Source organism: Crinia signifera, chromosome 2 (assembly GCF_055691185.1).
Source record: "Crinia signifera chromosome 2, ASM5569118v1, whole genome shotgun sequence".
NCBI classification, from domain to species: domain Eukaryota; kingdom Metazoa; phylum Chordata; class Amphibia; order Anura; family Myobatrachidae; genus Crinia; species Crinia signifera.
In genome coordinates this window covers 254,841,522-254,864,600 of record NC_139218.1, presented here as the reverse complement: position 1 = coordinate 254,864,600, position 23,079 = coordinate 254,841,522, and the positions used below count along the sequence as shown (strand labels likewise).

The window sequence follows — 23,079 nt, the reverse complement described above, 5'->3', positions numbered from 1 at the left end:
ACTCTGTGATTTTCTCATCTATTTTCAGCTAGAAGACAGACACAGACTAGGGGTTTTATTTTTTTTATTGCTTTCTAATCTCTACTCTAATCCTGTAAAGTATAATGACATTTTCCTCAATGGGAACAATTTTGTGCAGCATATATTTAACGAATTAGACGGAGAGTAATTGATGAGAGCTGAACAGAATCCTTTAGAAGTACAACAAAAAGATGATAACATATTTTTGTCTCAACACATATAGACTACAATTTACCAAATGAAAGAAATATTCAAATAGTTTCCAGATTATAATCTTTAGAAGCAGGTATAACTTTTCACCGAAAATAATGAAAAGGTATTATTTAAAATGAAATTCTATGGAGTATAATGGTCTATTGTTATATTATTCTTTTTTTGCATATATCAATCCAGAATAGTGGTGGGGTTAACACAGCTAAGAACAATAACGGATCTGTAAGACAATGGGAAAATGTGTAGTATACTGATGAGCGCTCAGGGGAGAGGAACAAAGAATGGCTTGTTACAGAATTTATGGCTGCTAAAAAGAAAGTTCACAGTTTAATTATTAATTGGCATCTAACATTTTAAGAATAATATATGTCTGAATCATCAGGTCAGATATAAAATAACATTTTGTCCACTACCTACAAAATCTACCTAATAAATCAAAGGTTAAAAGCAAACTAATGCTATGTTTGATGCTGAGGTTTTGCTCTAAAATGGTTGCGGGAAAGGAGCCAACATTTATAATAGATAGGACATACAGTTATATACATTTACAACCTTATCAAAAACCTTTGAAAAGATGTGTGTGCATTTTTTGGCTTATAAGAAATAAATGCACATGTAAATGCATATGAAAAACCAACGTATCTATAAAAACTAGAGATGTGCACAGGCCACATATCATGTTTTGGATCTGGATCTCCCTTGTGTTTTGGATCTGGATTAGTTTTGCCAAAACCACCAGTTTAGGTTTTGGATCTGTAGTAAAAAAAAAAAAAAACATAAAACAGCTAAAATCAGATTTTTGTTTTGTTCCTACAGTATTACTTAACTCAATAACATTCATTTGCACTAATTTCCAGTCTATTCTGAACACCTCACAAAAGTTTGCACTGAGGTAGCTGGGGGACTATGTAAAGCAACACAAGTGGGCGTTACAAAGACGTGGGCCATTTATGAGTGGAACTGCAGTGGCAGACAGGATGGCAGTTTTAAATACTAGACCCCAAAGAGCACATAATGCAAAGAATTTTTTTTCATAAACCCATCATTTCAAAGACCGGTGGTCCCCCTGAAAAAAGATGGCCAAGTTCTCTGAATATACAACCTCCATTTTTGATGACTTTTCACATTATGAGAAGAGGCAAAAGGTATAAATGGCCAGACCAAAAAAAGCTGCCAATGACACCAAGTGGCAGTGAAATGCTAAGGCCTTGAGCTGTGTTTATGCCTTTAGTGTTGTTCCAGGACTACGGACTTCATCTTTATTTGCCTTCTGCCCTTATCCCACAATTGTCTGGACTGTACTCCAGTCTGTCTTCAACCACCCAGCTAGTAAGTACAGAGTAGACAGGCAGCAGCACCTCTGGACTGATAGGGCAGGGATTTGTCCTTGGGCTCTCCCACCAACCCTTATGCTGTACAAACAGGACATGCAGACTTTAACCAATCATCTAAGTGACGGGGTCTGCCACATGACTGTGGCTGAAATAATTTGTTTGGGCCCCCACAAAAAAAGAAGCAATTAATCTCTCCTTGCACAAAATGGCTCTACAGAGGCAAGATGTCCTCCTCATACTTCTCCTCCGATTCCTCACCCCCTTCAGTGTGTACATCCACTTCCTCACAGAGTATAATCATTTCCACTGGAATCCACCATCATAGGTAGTAGTAGTTTCTGGAGGCAATTGCTGGTAAAGGTCTACCATTCTTCAATTGTGACAGTATTATATGCAGTGACCGTAGAAATGTCAGCAGTTGTTGGCAAATCCTTCAGTCCAGAACATATGTCAAAAGATGCTCCTCACTGCCCTGCATCACTTCTAGCGGGTTGTCTAGGAAATTGAATTTTTTTCCTTGCAGACCCAATTTCAGGAGAAAATGAAGGAGCAGCATGTCATGTCATGCTTCAGCTGGCAATTTTCTAACCAGCAGGTCTTTGCACCTCTGTAGACTTGTGTCTGCCAGAAACAGAGATATAAGTTGACATTTAATAGGATGAGATATTTCGACTTTTACCATTTTTAGTCAAAAGACGGCCGGATCGCACATTTTGCCCAAATCGCCAATGTAACAGGATGCGAATTGCGATAAATATCGCAGTTTTTGCTGCGATAATTGCACATTTTGACCTGTCCATTTTTTCTCACACTTCAATTCTCATCCAGATGTTTACCATTATAAAGAGCAGAGCATTTGGCACCAGCCTTGGCAGGGTAACTCTGAAGGGGGTGGACCCCTTTATTGGGGGGGTCCCCACTCCTCCAGGGTCCCTGCCTGGGCTGACCAGCCACAGGGATGATTGCTTTGGCTGGGGGAACTTGCGTAAAAGTTTCCCCCGGCTGTGGCATTACCCTGTCTAACAAATTGCACATGTGCATGAATTGGCACATTTTCATGACTAAAAATTGCGCATTTTTATGACTAAAATTGGTACTTGGAATCCTAACAGAGAGTGGAAGGCTCCATCCACAAGTCCCACACACTTGCCACAATCGTTCCTTTTTAGCTCCTCCAATTTCTCCAGCTGCTTCTGCAAAAGCCTGATGAGAGGAATGATCTGACTAAAGCTAGCAGTGTCTGAACTGACTTCACATGTGGCAAGTTTAAAGGGTTGGAGAATTCTGCATAAATGGAAATCATTCTTCACTGCACTTGAGTAAGGTGCATTTCCCCTCCTTTGTCTATGTCATAGGTGGATGTATAGGCTTGAATGGCCTTTTGCTGCTCCTCCATCATCTGAAGCATAGAAAGGGTTGAATTCAACTTCATTACCACCTTTTGCTTCAGGTTATGGCAAGGCAGGTTCAGCAGTGTTTGCTGGTGCTCCGGTCTTCGGCATGCAGTGGCTGAATGTTGAAAATGAAGCAACTCCTGCACGCCCCTATAATTTTCCAGAAAATTTTGCATCATAAATTTTATTGTGTAAGCAAAACATGGGACGTGCTGAAATATGCCCAGATTTAATGATCGCACAAAATTTGTGGCTTGGTCAGATATCACAAATCTCCAGGAGAGTCTAGTGTAAGTGGAGTAAGCCATTGTGCGATGATGTCATGCAGTTTCTCGAAGAGGTCCTCAATGGTGGGCCTCTTATGGAAACTGGTGACACACAGTGTAGGAAAGAGTTGTAACACCTCTGCTGTTATTGCTGCAGAAGGCAATATATAGACCAAGTGGGCTGTCGCAGGAAAGGAGTCCTTAGTTTGCCCTTTTCCACTTGTCCACTTGTTCGTGGTTAAGTAGACAGTGGGTACAACAGTATTTTTCTGGACAATAAGGACACTTGTTGGTTTGTTATTCACATGCCTAGTGAAGTGAAATCTAGATGGGATTTGGTACAGGGACACAGTACCTCCATCAACTGTCTAAATCCTACTGCACTAATGGCAGATAAGGCCACAAGTCTAACACCAGCCTAACGTTATGGCCTGGATACCACTAAAACCTGCACTGTTGATGTGCCTTGAGGACCGTGGTTGGGAATGCCTGTCCTAGCACCTGCAGAGGGCTTGCAAATGGAGCTGCTCTTTCCATCCAGTGTTGGGAAGGGCAGGTCTAGACATGTTTTCTGTGCTTTTGCCATATTAATTGGGACAACAGCGCCCATTTACAACACAGGACAGCCTCTTTTTATTGATGGAGGGAAGAGTCACAATATTTTTCCAGGGCAGCGCCCCTTTATTTTTACAGCACACAGGACAGCGCACCTTTATTTTAAATTTTTACAGCAGACATTGAATCTTTATTTTTACAGCCCAAAGGGCATAGCTCCTTTATTTTTACATCACACAGGGCAGCACCCTTTTACAGCACAGGGCAGCAACCCTGTGCAGCATGGCACAGCAGCAACCCTGTGCATCACAGGACAGCAGCACCCCTTTACAGCACAGAACAGCACCCCTTTACAGCACAGAAAAGCATGGTACAGCATAGGTCGGTCGATAGTCCAACTGAGTGGATCTTCCTTACACATTGGCCGGGGAGTGCTACCCCACCATTGGAACGCCACCCATACAAACTAAAGGACTGACCGACATTAAGTAAATTGTGGGTATATTGAACCCTTTGCACTATTGGAGCCACAAAAGGACACCATCAAAGGCACTCCAGGAACAGATCTCATCCATTTCTCCAAAAACAAATACGGTACCGCATGGACTGACCCACTTCATTAATTCATTCCCTCTCAGACGTTTCACTTATATAAGTACTCATTTGTACCTACTGTTGTCTAATTTGCACTAATTATTCACAATTATATTATTTATTTTTTATTGTGTGTTAATAAATTACTTTTATAATTAGAAAATCATTGGCACCTATCCATTTTTTAAGTAAGAATTTTGAAATACTAGCGCAGTGTACCCCCCCCCCCCCCCTTTGTTTCAGTGCAGGAGGACATCAACACCCCAAAACTACACCTCAATACAGCAATCCAATACAGTACTCCAAAACAGCACCCACACCATGCCACCCACAGACAGCCAGAGGTCCGTCCTCTACCCTCTCCAATGCTGGAGTGAAGATGGCGCCAATTGGCAGGGTCTTATATAGGATCCAAATCCCCACAAGAATCTGACAGCGGGATGATAATATTTTGGGAAAACCCAAGATGGACTCAGATCCCTTTTGGATCGTGGAGTTTGGGGGGGAATCTTGGAGATCCAACCTGCTCATCCCAAATACATCTGGTATGCGATCAGAATGCTGGCGCTCAGCATAACAACATTGGCATCCCAACTGCTGTCAGAAGACCGGCACAGAGCATCAAAGATGTGAGGTTGCTGACACCAAAATACAGACAGCCGGCACCCCGATTGGTAAGTATACGAGGTGGGCTAGTGTGCAGCAGGAGAAGGGGGGTTAGGTTTAGGTACTAGTTGGGGGATTTAGGGTTAGGCTGAGGGAAGGGGAAGGTTAGCGTTAGGCTGCAGGGAAGAGGGAATAGGGTTAGGCACTTAGAAGGGGTGAATTGGGTTAGGCCATGGGGAGGGGGGTTAGATTTAGGAGGTGGGGTATGGGGGTTAGGTTTAGGCACTAGCAGGGGGGGGGCTAGGGTTTGGCTACTACATGGAAGGGTTAGGGGGAAGGTCAGAGGGTTATAGTGCCTGCGGAGCCCCTGGTGGCATTCTCCCTATCAGCATGCCGAGGTCGGTCCCCCGGGATATCATATGTATCCACATAAATACATATACTGGATACATTTTGTTACTACTTTTTTGAGCCCTCAATACTAGGCAACCAATGTTTATTCATAGGCTGTGAGCTGTCCTGTATAATACAGGATCATCCTGGATTTGAAAAGAACATGCTATGTCCCACAGCGATTCAATATGAGATGCAGTCTGTGCTGTATTAACACTCTACACTCTCATCCAGCACTGAGTCACCACTGTACAAAGATGGTAGTCTGCTCTAAGACTCACCAGCTAAGTCCCGTGAGACTTGAGAGTCTGGAAGTGTTGTGGGTATTTAGCAGTAATCAAGGCAATACAACAGTGTGTCACAGTTCACTGGCTGGATCCCTGCATGGAAACCTTGATGAACTGCTGTAGGATGGAGTGTGCACCTTCTCCTGGGGGGAATGGTTAAGAGCCCAAGGGGCAGATGTATTAAGCCAGACTGGATGCTTGAGGGCCTGTAGAGTCTGTAACGTCTGGGGTATCAGTCTGTGATACAGGGAGAAATATGGGCTACAGGAGCCCGGCTGGAATTTCCCTTCCTATACAAATGCACAACACAAGGTGAGGTGGGCAATGTCAGCAGATAGAACGCTAAAACTTGTGCATGGGCTAGATCAGGCATGTCCAACGTTGGCCCTCCAGATGTTTTGAAACTACACATCCCAGCATGCTTTGCAATAGTTTTAGCATTCTCCAATAGCAAAACTGTAGCAAAGCATGCTGGGATGTGTAGTTTCACAACATCTGGAGGGCCAACGTTGGACATGCCTGGGCTAGATAGATAGCACTTACATTATGAGGGGGATGAGGCAGCAGCCTCACTGGGTTCAGTGTGTTAGAACACCTCCCAAGAAGAAAAAAAGATGAGGGCCATGGCCTAAGGTGTGGCTTCATGCCTTGAATCCGTTTTGTAGGAGGAATGCAGGAGTCACCCCCTCCTCGCTCTCTGCCAGAAACATTGCAAGTTTATGTAAACCACTGTGTTTACTAGTAGAAGTTTCTTTATGTCCAAACAGTGTATATATTACAACAAAAAATGTCATCAACTAGTTAACACATGCAGATTAATTTTACTATCACAAATGACAGTAAAGAAATCAGTAGAATGATACTGTACAAGCACAGCACTCATTAGCATGTGTTTTCTTTTATCTCTTTGACAAATGTGTCCTGGTTTTTCTGCTCCGGTCTACATCTTTCCAAAAGTATAATCCAAGGCTTTATAATTTCTGCAATGTGAAACCAAACTGAAAGCCACGCAATTTTACAGAAAATGCTATACTCTTCCTGCCATTGATATTCTGTAAATGAATGGAACTGGTAGAATTTATTACCTCCTATTACAGCACAAACTTGGCAGGAAGACTTAAAATCCAGGTCTGTGTTGGAGATGTTCTAATGGGGCCTACTCACATAGCAATTTCAGGCCATTTTCTGAGTGATATTACTTAATTCAAGTAGATTGCTCAGAAAATGCTGTAATATCAATGTGTGTATAGGGGCCATAGTGATAGCGATGCGTGGCCCCATGTGTCACTATTGCCAGGCGATTAAACATCTATAATCAGCTGTGTCAGGGCCAGTGTTCTCACCGGAGAATACTGGCCCTGAAAGGTCGCTCAGTGACACATCGCTATGCAGCGCTGTGTACTGAGCGATGCTGAGCATTCTGAGTGATCTGGCAGCGCATCATAAGTCTTGGAGAGAGATAAAGGGCCTAATTCAGCCTAGATCCCAAAGCATATTTTTTTTCTCTAATGGACAAAACTATGTTGCACTGCAGGTGGTGCAAATGAGCAGAGAGGATTTAAGTGAGTTGAGTTCAAAATTAAATCTAAATTAAATATAAAAATAAAGCAGCCAATATTTACCCTGCACAAAAACAATATAACTCCCCCAAATCTAACTCTCTCTGCACATGTTACATTTGCCCCATCTCCAGTGCACATGGTTTGGGCCATTAGAGAAAAAAATTGCATTGCGATCTATGCTGAATTAGGCCCAAAGTACTAGAAATGTTAACATAGAAACATAGAATTTGATGGCAGATAAGAACCACTTGGTCCATCTACTCTGCCCCTTTGTTACAGGCTGTGTTTGAAAAATGTCAGTTAGGAGCAGATTGGTTGGTAGTTTAACACACCCCGCTTTATAACTGTCGAAAGCTTGTTACATTTACCATGTTGTCTTCAAGAAAGATTCTTAAAAAATGAAGCTGATTTGAATATATATTCATATTACATTACAATACATCCGACTAAAAGACTTCTGATGCCACAAATGAGGGTGCATTCTGTTTGGGTTACAAAAATGTATGTAACTACTGTATGCCACATATTCTCTGTCTGCCATATTATAGGCTGTGTTAAAAAAAATGACAGGAGCTGATTAGTTGGCAATGTATCTTTCTCTACTTGATCACCGTCCAAGGCTTTAGTACATCTGCCTCTCAGAGTTGGTAATATTTTAGCTAAATTGTACAAATTCTGCAACTGTAACACAGTAAATAATATAAGAATTATGGAGAGTGTATCCGAAGGACAAGTCGGACCTAATTTCCCCTGAGAGCACTTGATGTGCCTTTTTTTGCATGCGATTTGTCCCATGTAAATTCCCAGGGAGCTGCGGGAGTAGGAGAATAAAAAAATGTAAAAAAATAAAACCTTGGCAGCATTGGGGGTACTTGTGGAGTATCACGGCTCCCATCGTATGCCATATGTAGTGGCATACGATGGCATACGATGCGATGCGATGTTTTACCAATTTTTGCGCATTTTTGCTAAAAAATCGTATGCCATCGCATGGCATCGCATGCCATATGTAGTGGCATACGATGGCATACGATGCGATACAATGTTTTACCGATTTTTGAGCATTTTAGCTCAAAAATCGTATGCGATCGCATCGGATGCCATACGATGGCATCCGATGTGATGCGATGGCACCCGATTTTGCACAGAAATGCATCAGAATGCATTGAAATGTGTATTAAAGTAGTGAAATGCTCCCAAATGCCATTTTTCATAGTGCACCACCCCCACTATCAACGTCAACCCGAAGCGTGGCGAGCGCAGCGAGCCCGCGAGGGGCGGCGGTACGCGTCCTACGACCTTTTCATACCCCCACTATCCACGTCGGCGTGGAGTTGAGAATAGAATAGTGTGGCGAGCGCAGCGAGCCACCGAGCCCGAAGCGTGGCGAGCGCAGCGAGCCCCGCGAGGGGGCGCGGATACCTGTGAAGCCCGCGAGGGGACGCGTATAGCTGTGAAGGTATCCGCGTCCCCTCGCGGGGCTCGCCACGCTTTGGGCTCGGTGGCTCGCTGCGCTCGCCACACTATTCTATTCTCAACTCCACGCCGACGTGGATAGTGGGGGTATGAAAAGGTCGTAGGACGCGTACCGCGAGGGGACGCGTATAGCTGTGAAGGTATCCGCGTCCCCTCGCGGGGCTCGCCACGCTTTGGGCTCGGTGGCTCGCTGCGCTCGCCACACTATTCTATTCTCAACTCCACGCCGACGTGGATAGTGGGGGTATGAAAAGGTCGTAGGACACGTACCGCCGCTGCTCGCCACGCTTCGGGTTGACGTTGATAGTGGGGGTGGTGCACTATGAAAATGGCATTTGGGGGCATTTCACAAGTTTAATACACATTTCAATGCATTCTGATGCATTTCAGTGCAAAATCGGGTGCGATCGATTTTTAGCATACGATCTGCATACGATGCAGGTCGTGGGAGCCGTGATACTCCACAAGTACCGCATTGGGGTCCGGCCTGCACTGAGCACCCAGGGGGTGGGTGCAGCATTGCGGCGGAGCAGGCAGTCCGCAGTGTCCAGGAAGAGCTGAGCAGACACTGCGGACACCATGGCAGATTTAAAAAAATCTTTTTAAAAGATAGGCTGGCAGCTGATTAGCTGAAAGTGCTCACTCCCTCTGCCAATCAGTGGCGACGCAGTGAGGCCACTAATTGGCTTAGAGAGAAAGCACTCTCAGCCAATCAGCAGCTGGCCTATCTTTTGAATTATTTTTTTTAACTCCGCAGTCCGCAGTGCCTGCTCAGCACTTCCCGGACACTGTGGACTGCATGCTCTGCCGCGACGCTGCACCCACACCCCCAGGCTCTCAGTGCAGCCTGGAACCCGATGCTGAATGTCCTTTAACATAGGTATGTGCGAGCGGTGCTTCACCGCTGGCACACACCTACTGATCAGACCCAACACATCATGGGTGCTAAAAAACACTCATGATCCGACAGTTTGAACTTACAGCAGGTTCAATCAGTATGGTCTGACCCGATGCACATGGGAACATGCATAGGATCAGATGGGATGTCAAACACATCATATTTGGGTCGATTTCACTGCCCGATCCATCGGGATTGGGTGAGATCAGCCTGAATTGATAAGTGTATGGGCACCATTAGAAACAAAATGCCACTTACTGGTTATTATCTTCATCCGTGAATAATAGATCCACCGAACAAGACACAGGACTGGAAGATTTAAAGCTGATCTGGCAGACAAGTTGTTCACTTGAGTGATGTGAGCCAGCTATAGTTTGGCCATTGGGGAAAAATACAGAAAATGCATTTACCCGATCTCCGTTATCAAGTACTACCTCTGGAATTTCAACTTTCAATGTAGATTGCCTAGAAAAATATAAAACATTTTGGTTACACTAACAAGATGGACTGCTTATTGAATAAAACAAACTTCTACAAATGTGTCCTCATACACCTACCGTCTACATGTCATATAGAGACTTAAACGCTTTGATAGCAACATACCATATATTTATGTACATTTGGTGTATTATGCATAATAGGGGAGTGTGGCAGTTCAACTACACAGGTTGTTACAGCCTGTGGCGGTACCAGCTGTCCCTGAACTGCAGCCCACACCCTGCTCTGGGTCACATGCAAATAGGATGATCAACCTGAGCGAAAGGCTGAAACCTGGAGCACTGTTAGGGGCTATTTGCCACACCTTAGGCACCAATTTATGACATATATGTGTATGTAAGATGTATTGAATAACTACAGTATAAAGTATATGAAATACAAAAAAGCAAAACCACAACACGCTGTGTGGTGTGGATAACAGGGGGCATGTACTTTAGTGGAGGCAGGAACACAGTGGCCCCTGCTTTGTCTTTGACAGGCCCCCCACCGCTTGGCTTTGCTCAGTTTGGCACTCAGTCAGGCTTACTCTGATAGTACCAATTACATCAGTTGGGAGCTTCCTTTAATTCACAGAAAGAAGTGAATCATAAAATGTACAGCTGTCTGTTAATTAGAGGCAGCATGTGATTGTGATCATCAGCACTCATAGGTGCCAGGCATGGCCTGCCCTACCATTGCCATGATTGGCTGCTGGACCATGAGCTCCGATTTGCTCATGGGGCAGCGCAAAATTTCAAATAGCTGTGGACCTGCTCTCAATACAGCCGGGTAGCGCAACACTCTCTGCCCAACTGTCAATTCTGCCTGGCTAGCGGCACTTGGCAATGAGCATTTCACTCCCCCTTGGCAATGAGCATGTAATCCCCCTTGGCAATGTGCATGTAATCCCCCTTGGCAATGTGCATGTAATCCCCCTTGGCAATGGGTATGAAACCCCTTGGCATCGGGCATGAAGTCCCTAACAATGAGCATGTAGGTAAGCACTACTTATGTGCATAATATGTAATGAACAAAATTGTGAGTGGTATAATGTGTAATGGGCATCATGGTGTGTGGCATAATGTGTAATTGGCATCATGATGTGTGGCACAATGTGTAATTGGCATCACAATGTGTTGCACAATGTGAAACGGGCATTACGGTATGTGGCACAATGTGTAATTGGCATCACGATGTGTGGCAAAATGTGTAATTGGCATCACGATGTGTGGCACAATGTGTAATGGGCATAACCATGTGTGGTACAATTTGTAATGGGCATTACAGTGTGTGTGGCACAATGTGTAATGGGCAGTATGGTGTGTGGCACAATGTGCAATGGGCATTATGATGTGTGGCACAATATGTAATGGGCATTATATGGCACAATGTGTAATGATGCAATGTGTCAGTGAGGGGCGCTAAACTCTAAGTTTGCTTACCCAAAAAGTTAGGCTTGGGCCGGCCCTGTAACAGAACTCTCCTATCAGTCCAGAACACAGCGTCATCCCTGCCTCTCTAAGGTAAAGGCCAGGTCCCTTGGGCACTGCACCATTTATTCAACGTTGCTCAAAAATGGTCTGCGGGAGGACGAGTGGATAACGTTTTGCTAGTTTGGGCAGCAGCAGGTCCCTCAATTCTCAGGGGCCCCAGGGCAATGCACCTGCTGCACAAATGGTAGTTCCACCTCTGTCTATAGACACGTATTTTTAACTTATAAGTATACTTGTCTTGTAACAAAAGTGTAAAATAAATTGTACATGGATGATTTCATATTCACTCTCAGGAGAAAAATATTTTACAGCCGTCTAAGGAAACTTAATAGCTGAAATGGACAGATAAGTTCCTCCTGCAAGTCAGCTGGGGCCAAGTGAGGTTACATTTCTTTCTTATCATAAAAAATGCATTGAGTTTCATTGATTATGATCCACAAAAACTACTGTTAGGTTAATGTTTGAATGTGAATATTTGTATGGTAGAGAATTTAAACAGCAAACTCCAACGGGGAAAGAACTGATATGAATGATGAAATATTTTATGTAAAAAACAACAAAATATTCTGCCACAATAGCAAAAATGGTTATAAATAATAATACTAGCAGCAATTATAGTAATACAACTGATTATTTCAATTTGTACCATACTATCATTGAATCAAAATATACCTCAAAAAATCTGTTGGAGTGATATCAACAACTGCTTGCATTTCTGTATCCAAGGGTACAGGAGTTAGGATGACAAATGGCGGGTCAAAGGTTAGCCCTGGTTTTTTGCAGCTTCCAAACAAATTGATAAGTGTGTAGTTACTGTCATTATCATTCAGGACTATCTGCACCTCAGCAGCATAATTCCCGAGATTAGCTGTCAAAAAGGAAGAAACAAGCATTAATAACAAATTAATCGGTTGCACTGCATGTTTATAATTTAGCATTACATACCAATTTGTCAAAGTGAAATGTTCGACCTTTCTAATTCATAGACCATTGCCGTTTTATACAGTATGTAAATAATACTGATTAATGTTTACCCTAAACAGACGTAATACACTGTAAGAGTTATTTTTCTGGGGAGTACAGGAATATGCCACGGGGGTGGGTAACTAATATCATGGGGTATCAAAAATACAGTAGGAGGGGTGATGCTATGGGGTTTTAATTGTTAAAGGCAATTCTAGAAAAAATAAATGTTCAAGCTAAAAGGACTTTTTAGACACAACCAAAGGGAGAAATGTATTTTCTTTATACTCACTAGGACAGAAATTAACTGTGATCCTACTGATTTCCCCTGGTGCGAGCAACCCTGAGTGTTTACTAAATGTAAACATTCCAATCTTCGTAGTTTCCCCACTTTGATTAAGATTTAGCCTCCATGTCACCGACTGCTTTGAGATGTTGCCTAGTTCAAGTACCTAAAACCAAGAAATTAAAACACAGACATACTTATTAAAAAAAATATTGTGAAGTGCTTAAACATTCATCAAACTAAATCAACAAATGGCCAAAACCTGAAATCCACCTGTACACTTTATTCATAGTTCTAATTTACTAAAACCACCTTTATATATACTCCTATTTGTTGGTCCCTAATACTGCTTGTCTTGGGGTTATTGGGCCAATAGGTCAATAGTGTCTAAGTCGACAGTCAATAGGTCCACTCCATATGGCCGACATGGTGAAATTGTCGACATGGCATTAAATTACCATCCATGTGGATTTCTATTGGGAACAGCAGCCAGTGTAAGCAAAGAAATCTACAAACTGACACAAAGAACAAAAAAGCTCACATAGACTGTTTTATGTGTCAACCATTTCCCTGTCAGCCTTTTGCTTGTGGTTATCTTTTGTCGATGTCAACCATTTGGTGTCAAGCAAGACACTGTCAACCTTTTGACTGTCTACCCTTTATACCCTAACAATGTATGGGTACAAAACCCCAAACTATTTTGTGATTCAATATGAAAGAGCATTTTCTCAGAAGCTTTAAAATGCTGACAGGAGCCAGGTGCTGCAGAATAATGTCACACTGCAGCATCTGTCTCCTGTCACTTTGGAGGAGTCAGCATTTTAATGTCATCCCTTGGATATGGTGGTATCTCCTGCAAGCCCCTTATGATACCTGTGGGAACATACTTGATCACTGAGAAGAAGCTGGCAGTGCTAGAACAGTCTCTGTGGGCAGCGCACACACCACAGGAGTGATGTAGTCCACGCCACACCCTCTCTAGCCTCCCCCAAGTCATGTCCTCTGCATGCAAAGCCACACCCCATTTTTGGACAGGTGATCTTATGGCCACATCAGGTGTCACCAACACTCATGCTGTCACTGCATTTTCCGCAAAGGTTATAGAAAATTATGTACATTTGCTCTTAAACACACATTTGCAAAACAGTGCCATTCCCATACAATATATGAAAGTTGCATTGATCAAGCTCTGAAAACCAAAAGTTTTTGGGGCTTGCCTATGACAGCTTATAACATTTGAAGCTGTATCCAGTACGGATGGTGTAATGCTTAGCATTACTGCCTCACAACACTGAGGTCATGGGGTAATTCTACTATCACAGTAACTGTGTGGAGTTTGTATATTCTCCCCATACTTGCATGGGTTTCCTCCAGGTACTCCAGTTTAATCCTACAGTCCAAAAATATACTGGTAGGTTAACTGGCTCCCAACAAAATGATTAACTCTACTGTGTGCTTGTATATGGAAAGACTAGATGAGCCAAGTGGTTCTTATCTGTACAAATTCTCTGTTATTATCCATTGGTGGCTGCTAGGTGGCAGGAACTATTACAAGTTAAGGGTCACAAGCCAGATGCAAACTGTTAGCTATCAGAGCCTGTACCCCTGTAATTAACTTTTAATAAATTAACCCAAAATTGGTGCAATAAGAAATGTTTGCTTGAGACCTTTAGACAATTATTGTAAAAGAGGCACCTTACAGTTTGCCGCACATCCAGCTAAATAGCACACCAGGATGCACACACACATATATATTATTGCCTGGGTTTTTATTTTACATTCTGATTTAGGGAGTGATTCTGATTGAATCTGTCCCCCATTCGTTCGCACGGGGCACTGATTTTTGGCAACTATACATTGTTATTTATATGCATGTGCCGCCGCTGTGTGGTCACATTGCTCATGCACAGAAGTCTGGGCGAGGGGTGTTGGGGAGCGTTGGGCGACGGCCTGGGGAATTTGCCCATGGGAACGCCCAGTGTTTCATGGTGCGGGGGACGGGCAGATGACAGCAGCGGATGTCAGCTGCCTGTCCACTTTCCGCACAGGGCGCGGGGAGATCTCAAATGCCACAGAGGTGTCTCAGATCTGCGATCGCTGGAGAAATCAGTCTCTGACCATCGAATGATTTCTCTCCCGCACTCAAGGCTGTGAATGGATGATTATGCAAATCATCCATTCACAGCCATACGGGGGATCACTGGAGCAAAATGGGTAGGGGGGTTCGCACGGGCGGCAGGCGGCCTCTGGGGGACTCCCAAGGCTGAGAAATTCGTATCCTTGTGAGTCAACCAGAATAAGGGCCTTAGAGTAGAGCTGTCAGTTCTCCATCGGTAATCCATCTGAACATCTTAAACTCCCCAGTGTTCAATAAGGATTGCTAAGGTACAGTACAAAACTGAACTTTCTAGATCAGTGGTAGCCAACCCTAGCCCTCGAGAGCTACCAACAGTTCACATTTTCCAGACAACCTAGCTGCTGCACAGCTGCACTCATTAATCACTGACACATTTTAAAAGATACACAGATGGAGCTAATTAGCTCACTTGTGATTCTGTGAGGAGACCTGCAAAACATGCACTGTTGGTAGCTCTCGAGGACTAAGGTTGGCTACCCCAGTTCTAGATGGATGTACTTATAACTGTAAATCAGGTCATACAGGCCAAATTTACAGAGGCAGTGCTTTAGCTATATGTACATGACACTCCAAAATGTTCATATAGTCAATGCCCAGTCCCCCCCCCCACCCCCACCAAGTGCCCAATTTAACAGAAATACTGATCCATCCATGTTCTGTCCAAATCAAATGGAAATATGTACAAAGGAGTAAATTTGTATCTGCATGTGCAAACAATCACTGCTTGCAACTGTAGAAATAGATCCATCTGACTCAGGACCAGTGTGCACATTTTTCATCTGTAATGGTATATCTATTTCTCATTATTGCCAATAATATACCAATGAATATTTATTTGTTGTATATTTATCTATGCTATGTGTTGAATACCAGTATAACAGTAAAGCTGGAAAAATGGAAATTTAATGGGGTCAGTTCTATTCCCTGTAATGTTTTTAGGGCTGACTTGCTGATATTTAGTGGCTGTGCCATAGGACTGTGCGTACAAATCTGTAAGTTGGTCACTAAAAGGGGCCACAAGGGGTGCGAGTTCGGGTGCATACATGAAGTGGTAACCGCACCTTTGTCTGTCACAGGGAATAGGTTTGACCTAGGGTCTTATTCAAATCTGAGCTCAGTACAAATTTGTTTGGAAAATGGTCAAAACCATGTGCACTGCAGGTGGGGCAGATGTAACCTGTGCAAAGAGAGTTAAATTTAGGTGGGGTGTGCTGAAACTGAAATCTAAATTGCAGTGTAAAAATAATGCAGCCAGTATTTACCCTGCACAGAAACAAAATAACTCACACAAATCTAACTCTCTCTATACATGTTAAATCTGCCCCATCTGCAGTGCACATGGGTTTGCCCATTTTCCGAACAAATTTGGGTACTCTTTACCTAGGACGGCACCCATCGCGTCCATCGTATGCACTAAAGTAACGGGTGCGACGCGACCGACGCGATGCCCGCGATTTCCCATAGGGATCAATGTTAAATTTTTCAATGGACCCGATTTTTCAGTTCAATGCCTCAATGCCCGCGATTTAGCCATAGGAAACTATGTTAAATGGGCCACAGAGCCCAAATAGGCACCCTTAGCAGTGAAATGTCCCCCACAATTGTTAACGACACCCCACGATCCACGTGAACCCGAAGTGTGGCGAGCGCAGCGGTACGCGTCCTCCGACCTTTTCATACCCCCACTATCCACGTCGGCGTGGAGTTGAGAATAGAATAGTGTGGCCAGCGAGCCACCGAGCCCGAAGCATGGCGAGCGCAGCGAGCCCCGCGAGGGGACGCGGATACCTGTGAAGCCCGCGTAGGGCCGCGTTTACCTGTGAAGGTATCCGCGTCCCCTCGCGGGGCTCGCTACGCTCGCCACGCTTCGGGCTCGGTGGCTCGCTGCGCTCGCCACACTATTCTATTCTCAACTCCACGCCGACGTGGATAGTGGGGGTATGAAAAGGTTGGAGGACGCGTACCGCTGCGCTCGCCACGCTTCGGGTTCGCGTGGATCGTGGGCTGTCGTTAACAATTGTGGGGGACATTTCACTGCTAAGGGTGCCTATTTGGGCTCTGTGGCCCATTTAACATTGTTTCCTATGGCAAAATCGCGGGCATTGAGGCATTGAACTGAAAAATCGTGTCCATTGAAAAATTTAACATTGATCCCTATGGGAAATCGCGTGCATCGCGTCGGTCGCGTCGCACCCGTTACTGTAGTGCATGCGATGCCCGCGATTTTTTACACCCGATGACCGCGATGGACATCGTGGGCGCCGTGCTAGGTAAAGAGTACCCAAATTTGTACTAAGCTCAGTCTGAAACCTGAAAACTATTATTAAAAGCCGGAAATTAGAGTTTTAGCTTCCAGGTAAATTATAAAGAGTAATAAACATCACATGATTTACATTTACTTTTAATGCTCGTAATAGATTTATTTTACAGGTTTTAATCTTACAGCAAAACATTGTATGTTTATATTAAAATATCAGCAAAACATGCACATAATATCCAATGTTCTTATTTCAGGAAGAAAAAAATGCAAAACTTAGGAATTTGTCTGCTTTTGCATCTAGGTCAATATATCCATATCTCCTATACTTACCATATAAACGATACTTAATATTGCTTTGGGGAGCTCTTCTTAATTCACCATATTCTCTGAATTATGATAACCCTGAACTTCAAATCTATTTCTCCTCAAATACTGTTCATGAGAGTCTTACCTGCGAGCATAAAGAGTCATCTGCAATTCCTAGCTCAAGCATCTTAGCCGGTAATTCAAATACAATCTTGGTAGTGGAGAATGTGAGCAGTTGCTGTAAAACTGTGGGAAGGATTCGTCGTTGAACAAGTTATTCAGTTGAGATTCATTTTAATATTTCACAGCAAACACCAAGAAAGTTCTATTTACTAGCTGACTCCAATATGAAGACTAGATTGGAGAAGAATCATATTTGACTTTCAAACCAAAACGCTGAACATCACTGTTGGTTTGGAGGGTGTAAACACAGATATTTAAGCATTGTTTTGAATATTACTAGTTCTGAACAGACTTTGCAAGCAGATAGTCTGAAAAGACGCATGAAAACCAATGAATACCGTAGGAAACAGACAAACACTTCCTATAGCTTTCCTATTGGTTCATTTCTGGCAGATGGTGGATTGCTAGTTTTGTGAGTGCATTAAGTTTCTCTTCGCCTGAGTGACAGGCAGTTCCCTGGGGTCCACCCAAAGTTTCATGGACTTGCCCCCAAAAAAGTGGGCGTGCCCTTAGAAATGCTTGGGGCAGGCTGATGATGTCACATGACGTCAACTCCCACCCCCAATTTGTCGGAAAGTGTTCAAATGAAAAGTCCTGGCTTACTTTTCACAACGAACATAGGAAAAATGATACTATGGTTACATGCGATCGGATGTGTATGCGTAGTGCGGGGATTCGGGCGGGTGGGCGTGAGTTCTGCGGGTGGCATTTACCTACTCACTGGGCAACAAATATACGCAGCCTAAGGAGCAGATCTAAAGCAGGCCTTTGGTTCAGCACACTGCTGTGATTTAGTGATTAATGATTTAGTCCACTTTTATTTTCATCATGATTATGGGTGGACAAATTTGATGGCCTTTCACATACAAACCCACTACTGATTTGGTTGTCTATTCACAATGCTTAGTAAATCCAGGATATTGCTGTCTATGAAAAGACTTCAATGTTTGATCAAATTAGTTTGTCTATTGCCATGGAAAATCATGTTTTCCATGCAAAATTTGCCTTAAGTAAATCGCGATTGTCCAAATTTATGTGATTTCAGTCAAACTTGTAAATCTCATCAAATATAATTTGTGGCCCCTCTACCCCAACCCAAGAAGTCATTGCTGGTCTGGCTAGCAATGGGCTCCTCAGGGGCTCCACTGCCATGCACCTGCTGCACCAATGGTAGTTCCATCTCTACCACAGAAAGACACCAAAATAGGGCTTCCGGTGCAGTGCGCATGTGTGGTCCAGTGTAATCTCAGTAACGTGTGCAGGAAACTGAAACTGGCTGTACTGCAGCGCCAAGATCAAGGGTTCCTGCTGCACCAACTACATTGTAATGACAAATAGCGGAACTTCCCTTGCTGCAATATGCAATGTCTCTTCTATTGCTGTTCACCAAAACTTTTGAAGCACAGTCCCTGTATTACAAAGAATATGTAATTAAGCATAGATTCATGGTTTCAAGCATATTGCAAGCAAAATATCTTGTTTCATAAACAGAAACCCCTGTTAATTATAGGCACCCAGTTTTGCACCTCATTGCACCCATTCCATAGTTGTCATCTGTCAGGAATGATTCCCATTAACCCAGAAAATACTTTTTGCCAAATTTAGCATTGATTTGGTAACGGCTCAATGTTGTATAAATATAATACACCGCATATTGAGAAATGGTGCAGAATTGTGCCTTGTTTGGGAACACGTTTTGTAGACGAGGCATTTGCCATTTAAGATGCGTAATGATTTTGCAAGAACAGAACTATGCACTTAAAAGCTGTCAGTACAATGACAACAGGCATAAACAGAGTATTGAAAGTTCATGTTTACTACTTCTGAAAGTGTGGTTATATTAAGGTTACACATACATAAAGACAATTTTATCGACATACCAGTGGCATTTACTTTACATGAAGGAGTGATGACATTCACAGTCTGAGGCCTGGGAACAACAATATGCTTTTCTGAGAGAGTTGGAGTGACAGCTTCCGAGCTAGCAGCATCAGATAATCCACCGGTCAAGTTGATGTGTACTGGAAGCTGAAAGTCATATGCTGCCACCTGCAGGACAAAAGTCCATATACAGTAAGGCTATGGATTCTATTACATTTATACAGTTTGAAAGTCAACAAGAAACTCTAAATGACTGGAATAAGAAATTGGAAAGAAAGAATCTGCAAATACAAGCTGTGCTCATTAGTCACATTCTGAACTGCAGATAATTATTATAAGATCAATATAACGTACAATGGATTACTGCCATTCAATAAGGAACAGAACTGGCGGTGGCATATAACAATAGCTGATCAATAATAACAGTGATTAAAATGCACTTTCTTGCTATATTCTGACACGATTCTCTACATGTATACTGTAAATTTATGTTCTCCATAGTTATTTTAACGCTATCATTTCCAGATTTAAGGTCAGTTATTTGGCAAGTACAAAAATGAAAATGAAATAAAAAGATTCCTAGCTTATTACAGTGATCTCTGATGGGCTTTCCTCTCGGGTACCGGATGACGCTCTGACAGTCAGTATCCCGAGGTCGGAATCCCGACTGCCGGTGCTCCGTCAGGGGGGGATCCTGACTCACAGTCACAGGGGCTATTCTCTCTTGTGGGGGTCCACGACTGCAAGGGCCTGCATCGCGCTCGCCCCCTATCGGGGTGCAGGCAGTCGGGATTCCAACGTTGTGATACGCGTTGCTAATAAATCCTCATGATGACTGCCATCACAGGACCACTGCAGCACATAACCAGTGCGACTTAGACACATGCAAAGTAGGCTGATAATTGCTGAACTGTGTAAATCATCTGTGAATCAGGCCTGTGTACTATTTCCTAATCCTGTTCATTCCAATTCATAACTCTTAACCTATAGCTTCCAGATTGCCCCCACTCATCCTCCACTGTCATTCCTAAAGTATGTAATTATACAAGTAGAATTCGGTCCCCCGGCCGACGGTGGGGATCTGCATATGCACAAATATGCACATGTGCAAACCGCCTGAGCAATCGCCTTTGGCGAGTTTCACACTCACCTGGGCATTCTCTCAAGTATCAGATGGCAGGGGGTGGAAACAGGGGAATGCACAGCATTTTATAGATGCACCCACAGAAACACTGGGTAGCCCTGCAGACACAGGTGTGTCATTGCCTGCTTAGTCAATGCCTGGCTCAGCGTTCGTCCCAAATTTGTCCATCTCCAGCCAGGATAAAAGTCAGTTTAGACTGACTTTTATCTGCGAAGAGGAAAAAAAAATATTCAATGGTGCATGGGAGAAAACTAACATGCTAATGCAGGGATTCACAAGGCTGGAGGGGTGGGCATTCAGCGCAGGAAGGGGGGTGTTTACCTGCTTGTTAGGCTTCGAATATACACAGAACAGGCCATATATCTAATTCCACTGCTCCATATATATCTCTAACCTTATCTCCATTCATACTCCCTCTCCACCTCTTCGGTCAACTGTCGATTGTTGACTCTCCACCACCCTGATCACTGCTTCCCATTCTAAAGTTCAGGACTTTGCCCGTGCTGCACCCCTTCAGTGGAATGCACTCTCTTGCTCCATTAGACTCTCCCCAACCTTGCAAAGTTTAAAACGGGCACTGAAAACTCACCTATTCATCAAAGCGTACCCTTCCACTGCATAACTTAGTCCTGAGGCTTGTACTCTGACCCCTTCCACATACACTGTCCGTCTCTGCCTGCCTACATCCTGCCATCAACCCACCTCCCAACTGCTTGCACCTCATGTAATCTGTCTGTCTCCCCTTCCTACTAGATTGTAAGCTCCTCAGAGCAGGGCCCTCTTCCCTCCTGTTGTCTAAGCCCTATTCTCTTCACATTTCACTCACAGCTCTACTATACTCAAACAATCAGTGTCCATCTCTGACTACCAGCCCCTAAGTCCTCACTACCTACTTTTAAGCTGTAATATGTATGGAACTGTGGCATTGATTTTACTTGTAATCTATTTCTGTTATTTATTTACTGTAAGTTTTGTCTCCCTGTACTGTTCCTTTACAGGTGCTGCGAAACTCTTGTGGCGCCTCATAAATAAAATAATAATAGACAGGAGGTCTGAATCAGGCCATAGTCTCACACAAAATCTGCACAAATCTTCTCCACAACAACACCTACAGCATCAAAGTCTCCTCCGTCCGCCCGGAGTCGAGCGCACATCTCCCCCGGTGACGTCACCCCGCTAACCCGGAAGTTAGCGTCCGGGTCGGGAGCAGTGGAAGCCGCTTGCACGATCACCGCAGCGGCTTTACACACAGACAGGCAGACGGGTGAACGCCGCTCACCACTGCCTCATAAGTGAATCCGGGACGTCCAGCACCTATCCGCTGCACGAACTCTGCATAAAGACTGTGAGTGTGAAACAACTCTGGGAGCGGGGCTCCGCCACCCAGCACCTCCGTTGACTTTTTTCCTGCAGCCACAAGTGTATCTGGACTTAACCCCGCCCGCCCACGGGTCACTTAACCCCTTACCCTCACTCACACAGCGGCCTCTTGTTGAGACATAAGCCCAAGGGCTTATGGTATAAAGGGTTCCGCTGACCCCTGATAACCCCTAGGACTCAATACAGGCCACTGCCACACTACTATACTGAATGAGACATAATCCTCCCAGGCTTATGTTAAAGGGGCCTGCTGGCACCCTCATATCCCCCACGGGACTCATCTCAGACACCCCCACCATTTACTGCATTTCTCTTGTACAAAACTTGTATATATTGTTTACAAATAAAACTTTATTCAGAACACAAACATCTCGTCACATTATTCTCACTAGCATAAAACCAAGGTTGAGCGCTTAACTATTACCATTATTCACCCTATTATTGAGCACGGACAACTCAGTTAAGCAGCCCCCACATACAAAGGTAAAAGCGCGGTAACCATAAACAAAATTCACAAAATCTCTTGAAATGATTCAATATGCTGCAGGTTGTTAAATCCCTGTCCACTCTTCAATGTGTAAGTGCGTAGACTAAAGGTAAACTTTGTGAAATTCTCAACAAAAAACAACAAATGAATGGTTTACGCTTCATTAAGCATGCGTTAGGTAATGATATAATCAGAAAATCTAGCTGTAGAAAGGTTTTGATTCTTACCCAGTTCATTTGCAACTGTTGTCCTCAATCCAAGTCTTAAATAAAATAGCAAGAAATTATATATGGAACATCGCCCCAAGAAAACGCAGGCAGGCAACTGCCTGCCGAGGGGGAGCTGATGTCACAGGGCATCAGCCGCCTGCCCAGTTCTTGGACCCGGATGCCACAAGTCTAAGGGTGCCCATACACGTTACAATTATTGTATACAATATTGTATACAATATCACATCTCATCGCATCTCGGTTTTGCGATGAG

The 23,079-nt window shown here is 43.7% G+C and overlaps 1 protein-coding gene across 3 annotated transcripts in view; it reads right to left on the bottom strand.

Moving 5' to 3' along the window:
- Positions 1-23,079, bottom strand: part of CFAP47 (cilia and flagella associated protein 47) — a 474,937-nt gene that overhangs the window by 336,636 nt on the left and 115,222 nt on the right. For all 3 annotated transcript variants that reach the window (XR_014470467.1, XM_083174330.1, XM_083174331.1), the window contains exons 23-27: positions 19,585-19,753; positions 17,667-17,767; positions 12,825-12,984; positions 12,242-12,437; positions 9,858-10,064 (exon numbers count right to left, since the gene is read on the bottom strand). Coding sequence is in view for 2 of the 3 variants with exons in the window: in XM_083174330.1 (XP_083030456.1) it covers positions 9,858-10,064; positions 12,242-12,437; positions 12,825-12,984; positions 17,667-17,767; positions 19,585-19,753 (833 nt within the window). In the remaining variant the exon portion in view is untranslated. The remainder of the gene's footprint in view (positions 1-9,857; positions 10,065-12,241; positions 12,438-12,824; positions 12,985-17,666; positions 17,768-19,584; positions 19,754-23,079) is intronic.